The sequence below is a fragment of the Zalophus californianus genome, chromosome 10 (genome assembly GCF_009762305.2).
Source record: "Zalophus californianus isolate mZalCal1 chromosome 10, mZalCal1.pri.v2, whole genome shotgun sequence".
NCBI classification, from domain to species: Eukaryota; Metazoa; Chordata; class Mammalia; order Carnivora; family Otariidae; genus Zalophus; species Zalophus californianus.
This window is the reverse complement of record NC_045604.1, coordinates 107,289,226-107,307,477: the sequence shown is the minus strand read 5'-3', so window position 1 is coordinate 107,307,477 and position 18,252 is coordinate 107,289,226. Positions and strand designations below refer to the sequence as shown.

Genomic DNA, 18,252 nt, shown 5'->3' with positions numbered 1-18,252 from the left:
TATGAGGAATTCTTAATCTCAGGAAACAAACTGAGTGTTACTGGAGTGGTTGGGGGTGGGAGGGATGGGGTGGCTGGGTGATAGACATTGGGGAGGGTATGTGCTACGGTGAGCGCTGTGAATTGTGCAAGACTGTTGAATCACAGATCTGTACTTCTGAAAGAAATAACGCAACATATTTTAAGAAAAAAGAAAAAGAAGACGATAATAGGAGAGGAAGAAAAGGGGAGTATGTCAGAGGGGGAGACGAACCAGGAGAGATGATGGACTCTGAAAAACAAACTGAGGGTTCTAGAGGGGAGGGGGGTAGGGGGATGGGTTAGCCTGGTGATGGGTATTGAGGAGGGCACGTTCTGCATGGAGCACTGGGTGTTATGAACAAACAATGAATCATGGAACACTGCACCAAAAACTAATGATGTAATATATGGTGATTAACATAACAATAAAAAATTAAAAAAGATAAAAAAATATATTCTAGATATGTGTTTGAATGTACAGGGGAGTGTATGTGTCTAGAAGTTGTGTGTGTTTGTGTGCACAGGATGTGTGTACATGGGGGCATGTGTGTCTGTGTGTACAGGGGTTTGGGTCCAAGGGAGTGTGTGTGGGGGGTATGTATACACATATGTAGAGAGGTGGGGTCCCAGCAACTGCTCTGTTGGGAGGCTGAATATTACTGCCACCACTAGGCTGTGCTGGTTGAGGGGTGGACTCTGCCTGGATCCAAAACCACCTGTGCCAGAAAGAGATGGGGGATCTAGTTATTCAACCCTAAGGGCCTCAGTTTCCCCAACTGTGATGCAGGGATGATAATAGTGGGCCTGTACATGCCGGTCACAGGAGGGCTAGAGAACACACAGCGGTGACCATACACTCTCAGCAAAGTTGGGGGGATGGTGAGGCTGGGACCCGGGGACCAGTGAGAAAGGCCCGGGTCAGCAGGGGCAATTCCCGGTCCTTATAGAGCCTTGAACACAGCCACAAACCATCAAGGACCCTCTGTAGAACCAGGGCAGAGAGCAGGTGTCACTTGTAAGGTCCAGGGCAGAGAGAGGGTCTGAGGCCCACTTTCCCAGCCCAGAAGTCACATCCCCAGACAGCCTGAGCTCATTCTGGGAGGAGCAGGGAAAGGGAAATGGTGGGTGAGGATCAGAAAGACTGAACTCAGAGAAGTTCATTACCTAAGCGAGACCAAGAAGTTGTTGTACGATAATAAGAAATCCTCGTCGTACAAAAAATGGAAAAACGTTCCATGCTCATGGATTGGAAGAACAAATATTGTGAAGATGACCATGCTACCTAGAGCAATCTACACAATTAAAGCAATCCCTATCAAAATACCTTCAACTTTTTTCAGTGAAATGGAACAAATAATCCTAAAATTTGTATGGAACCAGAAAAGACCCCGAATAGCCAGAGGAATGTTGAAAAAGCAAAGCAAAGCTGGTGGCATCACAATTCTGGACTTCAAGCTCTATTACAAAGCTATAATCATCAAGACAGTATGGTACTGGCACAAAAACAGACACATAGATCAATGGAACAGAACAGAGAGCCCAGAAATGGACCCTCAACTCTATGGTCAACTAATCTTCTACAAAGCAGGAAAGAATGTCCAATGGAAAAAAGACAGTCTCTTCAACAAATAGTGTTGGGAAAATTGACAGCCACATGCAGAAGAATGAAACTGGACCACTTCCTTACCACAAACAAAAATAGACTCCAAATGGGTGAAAGACCTAAATGTGAAACAGGAATCCATCAAGATCCTTGAGGAGAACACAGGCAGCAAGCTCTTCGACCTCAGCCGCAGCAACTTCTTCCTAGACACCTCATCAAAGGCAAGGGGAGCAAGGGCAAAAATGAACTATTGGGACTTCATCAAGATAAAAAGCTTTTGCACAGCAAAAGAAACAGTCCACAAAAGCAAAAGACAATCGACAGAATGGGAGAAGATATTTACAAATGACATATCCGATAAAGGCCAAAATCTATAAAGAACTTATCAAACTCAACACCCCAAAGAACAAATAATCCAATCAAGAAATGGGCAGAAGACATGAGCAGACATTTTTCCAAAGAAGACATCCAAATGGCCAACAGACACATGGAAAAGTGCTCAACATCGCTTGGCATCAGGGAAATCCAAAATGTCAATGAGATACCAGCTCACGCCAGTCAGAATGGCTAAAATTAACAAGTCAGGAAATGACAGATGTTGGCGGGGATGCGGAGAAAGGGGAACCCTCCTACACTGTTGGTGGGAATGCAAGCTGGTGCAGCCACTCTGGAAAACAGTATGGAGGTTCCTTAAAAAGTTGAAAATAGAGCTACCGTATGACCCAGCAATTGCACTACTGGGTATTTACACCAAAGATACAAATGTAGGGATCCGAAGGGGTATGTGCACCCCGATGTTTATAGCAGCAATGTTCACAATAGCCAAACTATGGAAAGAGCCAAGATGTCCATCAACAGATGAATGGATAAAGAAGATGTGGTATATATATACAATAGAATATTATGCAGCCATCAGAAAAATGAAATCTTGCCATTTGCAGTGACGTGGATGGAACTAGAGGGTCTTCTGCTGAGCGAAATAAGTCAATCAGAGAAAGACAAGTATCATATGATCTCACTGATATGAGGAATTTGAGAAACAAGGCAGAGGATCATAGGGGAAGGGAGGAATAAATGAAACAAGATGAAACCAGAGAGGGAGACAAACCATAAGAGACTCTTAATCTCAGGAAACAAACTGAGGGTTGCTGGGGTGGTGGCGGTGGGAGGGATCGGGTGGCTGGGTGATGGACATTGGGGAGGGTAGCTGCCATGGTGAGCGCTGTGAATTGTGTAAGACTGATGAATCACAGACCTGTACCTCTGAAACAAATAATATATTATATGTCAAAGAAGAAGAAGAAGGAGAAGGAGGAGAAGGAGGAGGAGAAGAAGAAGGAGAAGGAGAAGAAGATAGTAGGAAGGGAAAAATGAAGGGGGAAAATCGGAGGGGGAGAAAAACCATGAGAGACTGTGGACTCTGAGAAACAAACTGAGGGTTTTAGAAGGGAGGGGAGTGGGGGGATGGATTAGCTTGGTGATGGGTATTAAGCAGGGCACATATTGCATGGAGTACTGGGTGTTATATGTAAAGAAGGAATCATGGAACACTACATCAAAAACTAATGATGTAGGGGTGCCTGGGTGGCTCAGTTGTTGGGTGTCTGCCTTCGGCTCAGGTCATGATCCCAGGGTCCAGGGATCGAGCCCCATGTCCAGCTCCCTGCTCAGTGGGAAGCCTGCTTCTCCCTCTCCCACTCCCCCTGCTTGTGTTCCCTCTCTCACTGTCTCTCTCTCTCTCTGTCAAATAAATAAATAAAATCATAAAAAAAAAAACTAATGGTGTAATGTATGGTGACTAACATAATAAAATAAAATTAAAAAAAGAAAAGAAATCCTCGTCGTGTTCCTGATCATTTCCCCATTCAGAATGATATTTGCTGTGGGCTTTTCATAGTTGGTTTTGTATGAATTTGAAGTATCATCCTTTTATCCCTACACTCTGAAGAGTTTTAATCGGGAAAGAATGCAGTATTTTGTCAAATGCTTTTTCTGCATCATTTGAGAGGATCGTATGATTCTTGCCTCTTCTTTCGTTAATATGTTCTATCACATTGATTGATTTGCAAATGTTGAACCACCCTTGCATCCCAGGAGTCGTGATAGATAATCCTTTTAATTAATGTACTGTTGGATCCTCTTGGCTAGGATCTTGTTGACTAGTTTGGCATCCATATTCATCAGGGATATTGGTCTGGAATTCTCCTTTTTGTTGGGGTCTTTGCCTGGTGCGGAGATCAAGGTAGTGCTGGCTTCATAGAAGGAGTTTGGAAGTTTCCCTTCTGTTGCTGTTTTTTGAAACAGCTTCAGAAGAAAAGGTATTATTTCTTCTTTGAATGTTTGGTAGAATTCCCCTGGGAATCTGTCAGGCCCTGGACTCTTGTTTTTTGGGAGGTTTTTGATCACTTCTTCACTCTTGTTCCTGGTTATTGGTCTATTCAGATTGTCAATTACTTCTTGTTTCAGTCTTGGAAGTTTATAGGTTTCCAGGAAGGCATCCATTTCTTCCAGGTTGTTTAATTTATTGGCCTATAGTTCTTGATAATAATTTCAAATAATTGTTTCTATTTCCTTGGTGTTGGTTATGATCTCTCCCCTTTCACTCATAATTTTTATTAATTTGGGCCCTTTCTCTTTTCTTTTGCCTAAGTCTGGCCAGTGGTTTATCGATCTTATTAATTCTTTCAAAGAACCAGCTTCTAGTTTCATCGATCTGCTCTACTGTATTTCTTGTTTCTAATTCACTGATCTCTGCTCTAATCTTTATGATTTCTCTTCTCCTGCTTGGCTTAGGCTTTATTTGTCACTCTTTCTCCAGTTCTTTAAGGTGTAAAGTTAGCTTGTGTTTTCCAGATTTTTCTATTGTTTTGAGTGAGGCTTGGATGGCTATATATTTCCCCCTTAGAACCGCCTTTGCAGTAGCCCATAGGTTTTGGACCAATGTGTTTTCATTCTCATTGGTTTCCATGAATTGTTTAAGTTCTTTAATTTCCTGGTTGACCCAAACATTTTGAAGCAGGATGGTCTTCAGCTTCCAAGTGTTTGAATTCCTTCCAAATTTTTCTTGTGATTGAGTTCTACTTTCAAAGCATTGTGGTCTGAGAATATTCAGGGGATAATCTCAATCTTTTTGTATCTGCTGAGACCTGCTTTGTAGCCCAGTATGTGGCCTATTCTGGAGAAAGTTCCAGGTACGTTCGAGAAGAATGAGTATTCTGTTGTTTTAGGGTGGAATGTTCTGTATACATCTACGAAGTCCATCTGGTCCAGTGTGTGATTCAAAGCTCTTGTTTCTTTGTTGATCTTCGGCTTAGATGATCTGTGTATTGCTGAGAGTAGAGTGTTCAGGTCTCCTACTATTAAAGTATTATTAACAATATGTCTCATTATTTTGGTTAACAGTTGGCTTATGTAGTTGTCTGCTCCCATGTTGGGGGCATCGATATTTACAATTGTTAGATCTTCTTGTTGGATAGACCCTTTAAGAATGATACAGTGTCCCTCTGTACCTCTTACTACAGTCTTTAGTTGAAAATCTAATTTGTCTGATGTGATAATTGCTACTCCAGCTTTCCGTTGGCGTGAAAAATGGTTCTCCATCCCCTCACTTTCAGTCTGGATGTATCTTTAGGTTCTCTTGAGTGTGAGTCTCTTGTAGACAGCATATGGATGGGTCATGTCTTCCTCTCCAATCTGCAACCCTGTGTCATTTCATGGGAGCATTTAGGCCATTCATATTGAGAGTGACTATTGAAAGATATCATTTTCGTGCCACCATGTTGCCTGTGAAGTCCCTCTTTCTATAGATTTGTCTCTGTAAATTTCTGGTCTATATTACTCTTGGGGTCTTTCTTCTTTTATAGAATCTCCCTCAATATTTCTTGCATGGCCAGCTTGGTGGTCACATATATTTTCAGTTTGCCAGTCCTGGAAGCTCCTTTTCTCTCTGTCAATCCTGAATGACAGGCTTGCTGGATAAAGTATCCTTGGCTTCATGTTCTTCTCATTTAGTACCCTGAATATGTCTTGCCAGTCCTTTCTGGCTTGCCAGGTCTCTGTGGACAGGTCTGACATTATTCTGATGTTCCTCCCTCCATATGGAAATCTCTTCCCCCAGCTGCTCTCAGGATAGCTTCCTTGGTTCTAAGATTTGCAAGTTTTACTATGCTATGCTAGGGCATTGGCCTATTCTCATTGATCTTGGGATGGGTTCTCTCTGCCTCTTGGACACGAATGCTTGTTTCCTTCCCCAGATTCGTGTAGTTCTCAGCTATGATTTGCTCCAATGTACCTTCCAGTCCTCTCTCTCTCTCTCCACCCCCTTAGGGATCCCAATAATTCTGACACTGGAATGTTTCATGGCATCTTTCATCTCTCTTCGTCTGATCTCATGGGCTTTTAGGTGTTTATCCCAGGCCTCCTCAACTTCCTTCTTTTCTCACATCTTATCTTCTAGCTCACTAATTCATTCTTCGGCCTCATTTACCCTGGCTGTCAGGGTATCCAGTTTAGACTGCATCTCATTCATAGCAGAAGTCAGCTGAGTGCAGAGCTTGACCCAGGGCTCAATCCTATGACCCTGAGATCATGATTGAGCTGAAACCAAGAGTCAGACACTCAACTGACGTGCCACCCAGGTGCCCGCAAGAGGCCTTTCTGCAGTGATGCAAATGTTCTGTATCTGTGTTGTGCAATGTGGTTGCCTCCAGCCACATGAGACTATTGCACACTTGAAATGTCGCTGGTGTGGCTGAGGAATTGCATTTCTAATTTTATCTATTTTTAATAAATGTGTATTTAAATATAACTTGCCACATGTGTGTCCAGGGGCTGTCTATTGGACAGTGCAGTGTATTGGCTTTTCACTCTGGAGACTGTTGTTCTTTAGTCCTGGGAAATTTTTTTGTATTTTTTCTCTCAGTTTTAATTTTTTGTTTGTTTGTTTCTTTTTTTCTTTTCTTTTCTTTTTTTTTTTTGAGAGAGAGCACACATGTGAGTGGTGGGGGAGGGCCAGAGGGAGGGAGAGAGAGAATCCCAAGCAGGGTCCATGCCCAGTGTGGAGCCTGATGCAGGGCTCAATCGCAAAACCCTGAGATCATGACCTGAGCCAGAATCAAGTGTGACAGTTAACCAACCAAGTCACCCAGGCACCCCATGTGTCTCATTTTTTTCTATTCTTTCTTTGGAGACCCTGTTGGTCAAATGATGGACCTCCTGGAATTATTCTCTAGTTTTCTCCTTCCCATTGTTTTTTGTAGCAAATTACCAATATATATTGATATATATATATATATGATATATATATATATCATATATATATATACATAGAGAGAGAGAGAGAGAGGTTGTAAATGGTCAGAGAGTTCATGTCTCTATTTATTTATTTATTGGTTTATTTATTTAGTTTTTTTAATTATATTTAGTTAGCCAGCATATAGTACATCATAAGTTTTTGATGTAGTGTTCAGTGATTGATTAGTTGCATATAATACCCACTGCTCATCATAACACATGCCCTCCTTAATACCCATCACCCGGTTATCCCATCCCCCATCCGCCTCCCTTCTGTAACCCTCATTTTTTTTCCTGCAGTCCTGAGTCTCTCATGGTTTGTCTTCCTCTCTGATTTCTTCCCATTCAGTTTTCCCTCCCTTCCCCTGTGGTCCTCCATGCTATTGCTAATGTTCCACATATGAGTGAAACCATATGATAAATGTATTTCTCTGCTTCACTTATTTCACTTAGCATAATCACCTCTAGTTCCATCCACATCAAAGCAAATGATGGGTATTCATCCTTTCTGATGGCCGAGTAATATTCCATTGTATATATGGACCACATTTTCTGTATCCATTCATCTGTTGAAGGTCATCTTGGTTTCTTTCACAGTTTGGCTATTGTGGTCACTGCTGCTATGAACATTGGGGTGCATGTGCCCCTTCTTTTCAGTACATCTGTATCTTTGGGGTAAAGTTCTAGTAGTGGAATTTCTGTGCTGTACGGTAGCTCTATTTTTAACATCTTGAGGAACCTCCATATGTTTTCCAGAGTGGCTGTACCAACTTGCATTCCCAGCAAAAGTGTAAGAGGGTTTTTTCTTTAAAATTTTGATATTTTATCCCTTATTGTTTTAATATTGACTTTTAAAAGTATTATATTCAAATAAAGTATATCGTTTATATGATTACTGAGATTTTGGCAATTTTGCCCTCAAGTGAAATGCTTCACTCTCCTTTCTTATCGCGGCTCTGCCTAGAAATCCTAACTGAATTTTATAAAAACACTGTATTGGTAAAGAGAGAATGAGCTCTCCTTACTCCTGTGGTTGGTTCTTTTGGGTTTTAGCAATTATTGACCCACAAGGTACTCTACTTGGGGAACCGTTTAGAGACAAACTCTGCCCACTAGGTGGAGGAGGACAAGTGGATTCTCATCCTATGGGTGGTTTAAGTCCTAGGGGAGTGGGAAGAAGTGAGGTGTCATGGTCCTGCTCCCTGCCATTTACACAGCTGGACAGACATGGCAGGCTCCAATTAGAATCCATGATGAAGTCTCTGATCATGTACAACCTTAGTGGCTCCTCATAGAGCAGGAGGGAGAAAGAGCCTTTAAGCATAATAAATAAGAAGAAAAAAAGTAGGCAGTCCACATCCAGCAAACTCCAAACCTTTACCTATGTTTGAACTAAAGCTTGAACTTATGTCTCCTCCTCTCGCTAAAAGAAACTACATTGCATCATTTGGGGTTACTCTATAACTCTTGTCCTCTCTCAGCCGCCAGTTGAACTCTTTATGACTTCATATTGAGCGAACCTTTCTAAAGGGCTTGTGAGGGTCAGGTATCTGGCTGGGCAAAGTCACCAGATATACCAAAACCATTACTTTAGAGTAGATTTTTTAAAAAGATTTTATTTGAGAGAGAGAGAGAGAGCACAAGTGGGATGAGGGCAGAGGGAGAAGCAGACTCCCTGCTGAGCAGAGAGCCTGATGCAGGGCTCCATCCCGGGACTCAATCCCGGGATTCTGGAATCATGACCTGAGCCAAAGGCAGAGGCTTAGCCGACTGAGCCACCCAAGCGCCCCTATAGCAGGTCTTGATTTATAGCTCCATGCTTGTGTGGTTATTTGTTTAGTGTGTCTCATCCCTTTAGAGTGTCAGGTTCATAACATAAGGATTTTGACTTCTTAATATTTAGTGCTTGGCCCATGGACTGAATGCAGCAATATAGAGCCCAACCAATATCGAATGACAATGAGAGAGGGGCCCAACTCTTCCTATGGCAGGAATGTCACTTACCTCCTCACTGCCACACCAACCACAGGGCCCAGCCACCAACACTTAGATACCCCCTGGTTACCCAGAATTAGCAAGATCAAATTTGGCCTTACTGAGAGGAATGGGAGCTTGACAGCTTAGGAACAGACACATAATCTGGCTTTCATTTTTGCACACTTGAGATTGTGACCTGTGCAATTTAAATGTGAAGCACAAATCATTCCAGAACAACACTGGGTCTCCTACTGTGAGCGGTTCTCTTGGCCAGTAGAAATCAGGCCCAGCTTCTGAGAAGAGAAGAGGCGCCATGTGGGCTCACGATACAAAGGGATGAGACTATTAGACAGCCAGGGCTCCTTGCATCGCTGAGTTTCTGACAACCTGTCCACCTACACTGATATCTGAGCCTCAGGCTTCCCTGAATGGTATTTGAGATTCAGTTTTGACCAATAGCTAAGGAGACTGAGAAAGCAGATAAATCCTTCATTGTTGAGGAGGAAACAGTTACTTTTCCTTGGCTGTGCTATAATTATCTGTTAGATTCCTCTATCTTCAACCGGAATGATGTGTGGGTCTTAGTTATATTTTTACCCCACATATTTAGAGCAGAGTATGGAAAGTACATGATGAGCATGTTAGTACAGGAAGGAGTAGATGAGAGCCATGGGGTGTTTGGGATGTCCTTCTGGCACACAGTGTCCCCCTTCACACCTTCTGTACAACTCTGAGGATGCGAGTCTCCTCGTGTCAGGTGTTCCTTCTGGGGAAGGATGGGGAGCAAAGCTCAAGCCTCCATTACTTCCCCTTGCAGACAAGGCCATCTGTATTGGTCTGGCGCTAGCTGCATTTTAGTCCCCAGCAATGACTAGCCTGTCGCTGTTAGTGTAGATTCCAACCAGATGGAGCAGACCCTCAGGTGAATAGGGCAGGTGGATGCTCATATTAGACTTAGTTATGAAATCGTCATAGCTGAGCATGCATTTTGGAGAAGGATGAAACCACATTAGTTCCCACAGAGGCCTGATTTCCAAGTAAAATAAGAAAAGCTTTGTGTTTAGGTGAGAGAATAAAATTGTCCAGATTATCAGATGACAGGAGTCTTCCTTGTTTGTGTGTATTCTGTGTACTTCTCTGCTGGGGAACATAGGGAGGCAATCGCATACAACAGTACCCTTACTATCATCTTTTTAAGAAATTTTTTATTGTTATGTTACTCACCATACATTACATCATTAGCTTTTGATGTAGTGTTCCCCCTTACTATCATCTTGACTAGCATCTGTCTTCCCTGCTGAGATGAGGTGGAGTCTTTGTTCTGGAAGACGAACGAAGAAGCTGCTGGGCAGATCGCCATGGAGTTAGGGACAGAATTTTAACCAGTTTGCTGTTGCAGCCTGGGTCTCACTATTTCCCACAGGGACCCTTGTCAGGGAAGGGCAAGCACTGAATGCTGGTGTTGCAGAGCACAGACTTTTCAGTCTCTCTTCATGTTTGCTTATTTACAATTTGTTCTTGTGATCAGTGGCTGTTGGAAACACAAGGCAGTCACTGAGTATCAGTTTCTACATCTGTAAACAGGGATAACAGCATGACCCACTGACCGGTCACCAGTGAAGGCACCAAAAGGGGGCAGAAATATTTCAGAATTCCTGGTCTCTCTCTCCTACTTTCCCTGGGGGTAAAGTTTTTCCAGCTTCCTATGTCTGTCCATTGTTGCTATTCAAGATGGCAGCCACTTCTTTCTTAATTATCTATTTTTAAAAAATTTAAGAGAGAGAGCGCGCGTGCAAGAGTACAGGTAGGTGGAGCGGCAGGCAGAGGAAGAGAGAGAAGCAGACACCCTGCTGAGCAGGGAACCTGACATGGGGCTCAATCCCAGGACCCCAGGACCACGACCTGAGTCAAAGGCAGATGCTTATCCAGCTGAGCCACCCAGGAGCCGCTAATTATCTATTTGCAGGGCTCCATCGTCCCATGGATTCCATAGGTATGCCATATAATCCAGTTTCTCCGGCCATGTGGGCACAATTTCACCGATACCAACTCAACTCCACCAACCTTTCTGGATGCCCCCTGAGCATATAGTGCTTTGTGGGGGACTAGGCTCCTAATGTTGATGAGTACACAGACGGCGCCCTTGAGAAGCTCTCTATCTAAGGCTAATAGGTGTCCAGGGCTGGAGGGTAGAAAGGGTCATCATAGAACTGGGGCTGGGGGGACAGAAGTTTCCCAGAGGATGAAGTGGTTATATGTGTTCAAGGAGATTGGTGAGGGAAGACTCTACCAGAGGGGATTCTGTCGGAGCTGGGTTTGAACGATGAGTAGGATCCTTGTAGGGGGCACAGGGACATTTTTAGGCAGAGGAAACTACATGGGTGAAGATGTGTAGATCTACACGTTCTTGTTTGAAGAGTTTCAAGTATTTAGGGGTGCAGGGAGCCACGCTGACAAGGATGGGTTAGAGATTTAAGGAGAGTGACTTTAATGAGTTTCGCTAACCTTTGAGATTACTGATAACACTGAGTTATTTATTGATCTCCCACAGAGTAGGAACTCATTGGAGGTCAAACTGGGAGTCTGCAGGATGCCTTGCCAGCACGCATGACTGGGGGGGCACCTGCGGGTGGAGCTCGGGGGGGCCCTGCTACTGGCTGTAGCTCTAGCCCCGCCCCTTTTTCGGTAGAGACATTCCAGCGTCACTGAATCACCACTGGTGGGAACGGAAGCTCCGCACACACAGGCCAGCAAAGACTAGCAACCCTGCTGAACGAAAGGAAAGAGAATTCATAGAGGAAAAGTGGCCATGGACCTGATCCCAAGCTTTTCCATGGAAACCTGGCTTCTCCTGGCTACGGGCCTCGTGTTGCTCTATCTGTGAGTAACTGTCCAGGCTCATTGCCTCTGGAACCCTGGACTTGGGTTGCTAATCAGCATCTACCCCGTTTTCCTCGCCTGTTTTGAGGATCAGAAGAGTTAACAAAGGGGAAGCTGCTCAAGTGTTGGGTGCTTCAAACATGCTAAGAATACATAAAGCGTTATTACTGACCTCATCAGATCTGCTGATCTGCTGAAGCCCCCACACCCCAACTCCAATTTCTGTAGCTAGGAGGTAGAGTGACATTATTTGCTCCTAGGGATGATCTTCCGATTGACTACCAGTTGGGACCTGGACTAACCCAGCAGAATTCAGCAGAGGCAGAGTAAAATCAACAGGCCCCGGTGCTCTGGGGTCCTCACCGCCTTCCAAGCTGTGGGGGATTCTGGAGGCAGAGGGAGTGCCTTGGGTCTTTGTCTCATTATCTTCACCTTCTCCTCTCTGTCCACTGCAAGAGATGTGGTAGAAGGACTGCGCCTGTGTCACTCAGGTGGCTCCTACTCCCCTCTCTCCACCACCAGGCATCATGGACGCAGGGCACCTGGTGCACCCAGACTTTCAGGGGGGCTGCAGATGCCTCGCCTTCCTCTCCTGACTGGCCTCTTCCCTCTTTTCTGCCCTTCTCCTGGCCATTACCACCCTGCCCCCCATAATATACAGAACACTTTACCCCTAAATGAGCATCTTTAGAGCTGAGGAGACTTGGCAGATTTCTTAAAATTGTATTCATGTCACCTTTTCTTTCCAGTCTCTAGGAAGGTTAGCATCAGTATAGACATTTTTTTTAAGTTTTTTTTTTTTTAAGATTTTGTTTATTTATTTGACACAGAGAGACACAGCGAGAGAGAGAGAACACAAGCAGGGGGAGTGGGAGGGGGAGAAGCAGGCTTTTCGTGCAGCAGGGAGTCTGATGCGGGGCTCGATCCCAGGACCCTGGGATCATGACCTCAGCCGAAGGCAGACGCCTAACGACCGAGCCACCCAGGCGCCCCAGTATGGAGATTTCTTTACCCATGATATGAAATCTTCCAGCAGCCACAAAGACAGAGCCCTGAAAGCCAATTTGGATTTTAAATGTGTTTTTGCCTTTATGTTACAGTACAATAGGAAGACTCAACCTGTCTAGCAGAGGAATTCTTGTCAGTGGTGGGATTTCTGGTATCACGGAACAGGTTGGGAAAGACTTAGTTTCACAACGTGGGTAGGGAAGGACCCTCCATGTCACATTTAACCTCTGTTTCAATTTCACTTTCTTGAAGTGTAGGAAATCATGAGGACAGGAGCATAAACATGGAGACCTCATTTTCATTTTCTGAGAAAAAGGTTAGGAATGCCAAGTATCATGCAACACGTTTTCTGTGTGATGACATTTAAGATGAATTGATATGGTTTAATTTCATTCTATTTAATAATAGGTCTTCTACTGAGATAAGACTATTTCCAGCATGTTCTTTCTGAACGATACAACAGGGCTGTTGGTTCAGCTTTTGTGACTATAAAGGTACATAGATGACCTCAGCCTTCTAGAGTGATGTTGGCAATGTGAATTTGGTGTACCCATACACACGTTTATGTCACAGATTGTCTATTTTTTCAATACATGGGCCCCGCAGATTATTTTAACCTCTCAGCACAGGTGAGTAGTGGGACTGTGAGCCAGTACTGATGTGAGAGGCATCCAGGTAGGACTTGGGGATGGAGTGGGAGAATAGTCCTCCCTCAGAGCAGACCTCTGAGAGCAACTCCTTGATCCTTTTCCTACAGAAGGTTGTCATGGGACTGCAGGGTTAGCATCTCATCTGCTAGAAGCCAGGGGACAGGGCCACCCTATAAGCCACACCGTGTGTAGTCTGTCTTGCAGTGGGGCTGTCACTGGATATTGTCACCACCAGGCAAAGAACCCTGTAGACTTAGAAAACACTGGTGTAGCCAGGTGTCATTACGTGTAGACAGTGCCTTCTGTATGCCAGTGCAATGTAAAGGCAAGAAAAATGAGTGGCTTTATTTTAACCCCTTCATTTGTACCAAGTGCAACATGACTCTACCAAGAGGAGGGAAGCTGGAAAGAATCAGAAAAATTCACCCAGCCCACCCTCTGCCTTCTTATGGAGCCATGTGAGTTTAGACACTAGACCAGATCTTTCCTTGGGTCACATCACTCAGTTGCTTGGCCTCACTTGGGAGTTCATGGAGCATGTCGAATGTTCAGAAACAGGAATTGATATGTTGTGCTGGTGATAGCAAGGATAGAATGGAGGTGGGACTAGGCCACCCCCGCTTCTGGCAGTAGGTACTCCTGCGTCCACTGTTCTGGAAAAAGGATCCAAACACCCAGCTGGGCCAGGCTGAGGTACCTCTGCTGGTCCCTCAAACCCAGGTCCTTTTATGCAACTTTGGGGGATTATTTGATTACATAATATACAATTTGCTGGATTTGTACAGAATATCTGGAACCTGTACTATCTTAAAGGCTCACCTCGAGAGAAGAGGAGATAAGGTCTTAATCCCAATCTTGGAATATTTTATCATCACTCATTTTATGTTGCATAACATGTATTCTGCTATTGACTGGAGGTATCTGGACTTTGGCAGGCCCCCTATCAGTTAGCTGAAAACACCTGCAGGGTTTGTTGAGCCGTTTCTACCTAGCATCCGTTCCCGCCATACTTTCCTAAATTGCCTCTATGGGGTTAGCCTTGTAGGCCTAGCAAGTTCATGGGTAAAATGGTTTCTGGCAGCTTCCTCCTTCAGCCTGTCTTCTTCCTCCACTCTGCGATCTGTCAGCAACACCTAAGTGGAAGGCTTGCAAGGATCCAGAACCCCAGTTGTGGGATTCCGCACATGACCCATGAAAGATGATTGTAGACAAGCCTGCCATAGGCAGCACCATCTGTAATGGATTTCTGAGACAGTTGTTGCACAGAGTTGGTAAACTAACTGCTTTGTGAGTGACCATCTTGAAAAAAAAAAAAAGAGTGTACCTGGCAGTGTGCTGAGCAGATGAGTATCACAGGTTGAGGGACCAGATGCCATGAGGGGAAGAATGGTCTGGAAATGGATTGTTTCCTTACGGATTCTTTTATATGGTATCGTTTAGGGCACATATGGGTCAGCCCCCCTTCTCTGCAGCTCAGGAGAACCAGAGTACCTGACAACAGAGACTTGGGTGGAGCTGAAAGCATCTCACTTTTCAGTGAGGCCAGTGGAGCCTTGGACACAGTTTTCATTGTACAGAAATGAGAACACTGTTGTTGCTCAAGGTGTCTCAACGAACATAGATTTCAGAAGGACCAGATCTCACACCGAGATAGGTCCTACAAGGAAGGAAAACCACAAAAGTCTCTGAGCAAACTGCAGCACACTTTCATGGTAGGCTCTCACAAGCCCTCTATTACTGAGTGGATATACTTAAGCAAAATCTCATCATTGGAGCAGAAATTTTTTCTCTTTCTCCCTAGAGAAAGTTACGGAAGAGTCATTTACTAAATGGCATGAGTGGATTTCCTGGAAGAGATCAGCATGACCCTTTTAGGAGCACTCGTGCGGAAACACTTATCAAGTCTTCACTTTAGGATTGGGACCGTGAAGATTTCGGCTGCCCTTAGCTAATCATCATTACGTTTTGTGGGTCTCACAGTGGAGGTGGGGAAGGAGATGATGAAGGAATGTAATTATTGTCGTTGGAATTGCTCTTATTATTTCTGGCCTACATGTTACCTCCCTTCCTTCCCTGTCCCAGTTCTGTGTCAGTGACTGCCAGCCTCAGCACTTATTCCACCATCCCTGTGACCTGGCTTTCTCTTTCACTTTATAGATATGGGACCTCCACACATGGACTTTTTAAGAAGCTGGGAATTCCTGGGCCAACACCTTGGCCTTTTGTGGGAACTGCTCTGGCCTACCGTAAGGTGAGTGTTGCCTGAGCTCCCTCTTTTGCTTCTTATGATTGTCAATCCCAGCTTCGTTTCATTGTAGATATGCTCATCCTCAGGAAGAAGTACTTAGGAAGCTCAGACTTCCCAGAAGTGGTGTCACAGGCCCCACCCAGCACATGGCCAGTTCTACCCCGGGGCTCTAGTGTCTGCTGTCAGGAGCCTCAGGGTTTGCCTCAGTGGGCAGCCCCAGCTCTCTGGCTGCTTCAACCCAGGACTCGATGTTCTAGCTTGTGAGCATCGAGAAGAGGCTTTTGTTTCTGGCAGGTGCAGATTCACAGGAAGGCACCATTGTATTTGGTATTAGGAGAAGAGCATCAAGGGGGTCCACGCTAGTGGTCCATTAAGCTGTGTATGCTAGAGTCAGACTTTTCTGTTCATAGTACAAGCTCTGGGTAGCCTTTTGTTTTGCTGGATAGCTCTGGAACTTCAGTTTATTGGGCATTCCAAATTCACCTTTAGGGAATTTGCACATACTTGAATTCTCTCAAAAATTGCCAGCCCCCTGCCTTTATTTCCAAGCTCTAACTCACCCTTTGCTAATGGTGACATCTCTTGGGTTTTGAGAGGTTGACCCAGAGCTCTCTGCTTTACTTCCCTACCTTCATTGTAGGCACCTTCTGGGTGAGTTGAGCAGGGAGGGAGTTTTGCTGAGGGGAGATGGTGCTTTCTATTGACTTCAGGTTTTCATCTTTGATCAAGTTGTGTTTATATGTATATTGTTCTTCACATAAGGTACAACTGCCCATGCAAAATCACTAGAAAAGAGATGCTTTGACAAACATTATTAAGAAGTTAATGTGCTGAGTGGAATGTATTAGCAGACACACAGACTGATGTGTGGCTCATCCAGCTCTGGTGGCTTGTCTGAGGCCCCCCTGGGCCAGAAGGTTAGGAGCTCACATCAGAAGGCCAGCAGGCAGAGTCTCACGTGCAGGCTGCTCTCTGCTGTGGACTCCCTTTCCCCCAGACCTGAGGCTTGTTTCTCAGATCGCACTTCTCCCTGCTGAGACTCTCGGTGCCCAGTTACCACCTGAGAACTTCCCGGACTTTTTCTCTCCAGAAAAGCAATAATTTCCTTTCCTCTTTTCCCGGATCAACTCCTTAGTACCGGCACCCCAAGATCCACATTTCTGGGACCCTGTTCTGCACAGTTAGTACATCAAAGTCACAGCTAAAACTTAGGGACAGGAAGTTTTGTTGTTCTTTTCTTAAGTGAAAACTCATATCAAGTATTTTAATTTGTTCTGCCCTTTGTGGAGTGGTGGCATGGTCCCTTCTTCCTGTGTTTGCTGGATGACTGGAAGGCGAGTCCACCTTGTCATTCCTTCACTCATCTCTCACTTACTCACTCAACAAACATGTCTTAGACTTCTGTAAATCTGCTAGACTAAAAGAGGTCACTGGTGTCTTAATTTCCTAAATCCCCTGGAATTCTAGTAGGCCTCCTGAGATCAATGAACAGGATGCTGACTGGGGGTTCAGAGGGCGCAGGCCACACTGACTTTCCCTTAGCTCCAGTTTTCCCAAGGGCCCTGAGGTAATAATTCAGAGGACTCTGAGATTTAGAGACAACACAGGCACAAGCCAAACAGGCCAGAATTTCAGAGGTTCTGTAGTCCTCACAGACAGGGTAAGTTGTTCAGTATCTGCAATACTTGGAGAGGATTCAAGAGGGACTTGAATTTCTCCATTGCAATATCCTCTTGCTTTCTCTCCTTTCCAGTAAGACACCTGTGCATAAGAGCTTCCCTCTGAGTGCCAGTGAGATAGTAAGCTGCATTTCATGTGATCTGAGTCCTTCTCGTCCCTGTAGGAGATGGGGCTCAGGAGATTTAGATTAGTAATATGTTTTGTTTCTTCTTGCAGGGTTTTTCTGGTTTTGATGAGAAATGTTTTAGAAAGTATGGAAGATTTTGGGGGTGAGTGTTCTGGAAACTTCCACTGGATAGACTTATTATGATGAAGCCCCTGTGGTGTGAACAGTCTCAGCCAAGAGCCCCTTGGGATGAAGCCTGCTGTAGTAAAGCTTCTGGAACCTCTGCCTCCTGGGATCACATGTGTCACCAGGTGTGCAGGTCTAAGTGTGAATCAGGCCTGGAGAGGTATAGTGTGGTGCTGGGCTGCTCACAGCAGGGAGCAGGTACCTCTCCGTACCTCTTTCTTTTCTCCGGTCATGTCTTCAGAAACCATCGTCTCTGAATGGCATTGGCCATAAACAACATGATGGCATAGAAAGAACCCAGATGTCTGGATCACCACTGGTTCAGCTCCACTGCCCCTTCCCACATTCAGTACTGCTCAGCTGTGGATGGAGCCAGTCTTACATGGTGGGCCCCAGTTCTGTCCTTAGTACATGGTTCTCATGCTTGGCTGTGGGTAAGAATCACCTGGGAGAGCTTGTTCAAAATGCAGATTCTTGGTTTCCATCCCCCGGAATGCTGAATGTGGAGCATATGGGGTGGGTCCCAAGAATCTGAATTTAACTGGTAGTGGAAGCAATATTAGGGCTGTGTGAGATCATGAATATAAAGGGTTAGTGCAGAG

General features: G+C 44.7%; 1 protein-coding gene across 2 annotated transcripts in view; it reads left to right on the top strand.

Moving 5' to 3' along the window:
* Nucleotides 1-11,608: 11,608 nt before the first annotated feature.
* LOC113932071 (cytochrome P450 3A12-like) overlaps nt 11,609-18,252 on the top strand; it is a 46,770-nt gene continuing 40,126 nt past the window's right edge. The window contains exons 1-3 of one of the 2 annotated variants that reach the window (XR_004819344.1): nt 11,609-11,772; nt 15,588-15,681; nt 17,575-17,627. Coding sequence is in view for 1 of the 2 variants with exons in the window: in XM_035722054.1 (XP_035577947.1) it covers nt 11,702-11,772; nt 15,588-15,681; nt 17,575-17,627 (218 nt within the window). In the remaining variant the exon portion in view is untranslated. The remainder of the gene's footprint in view (nt 11,773-15,587; nt 15,682-17,574; nt 17,628-18,252) is intronic. The other variant, XM_035722054.1, reaches the window with a different exon arrangement.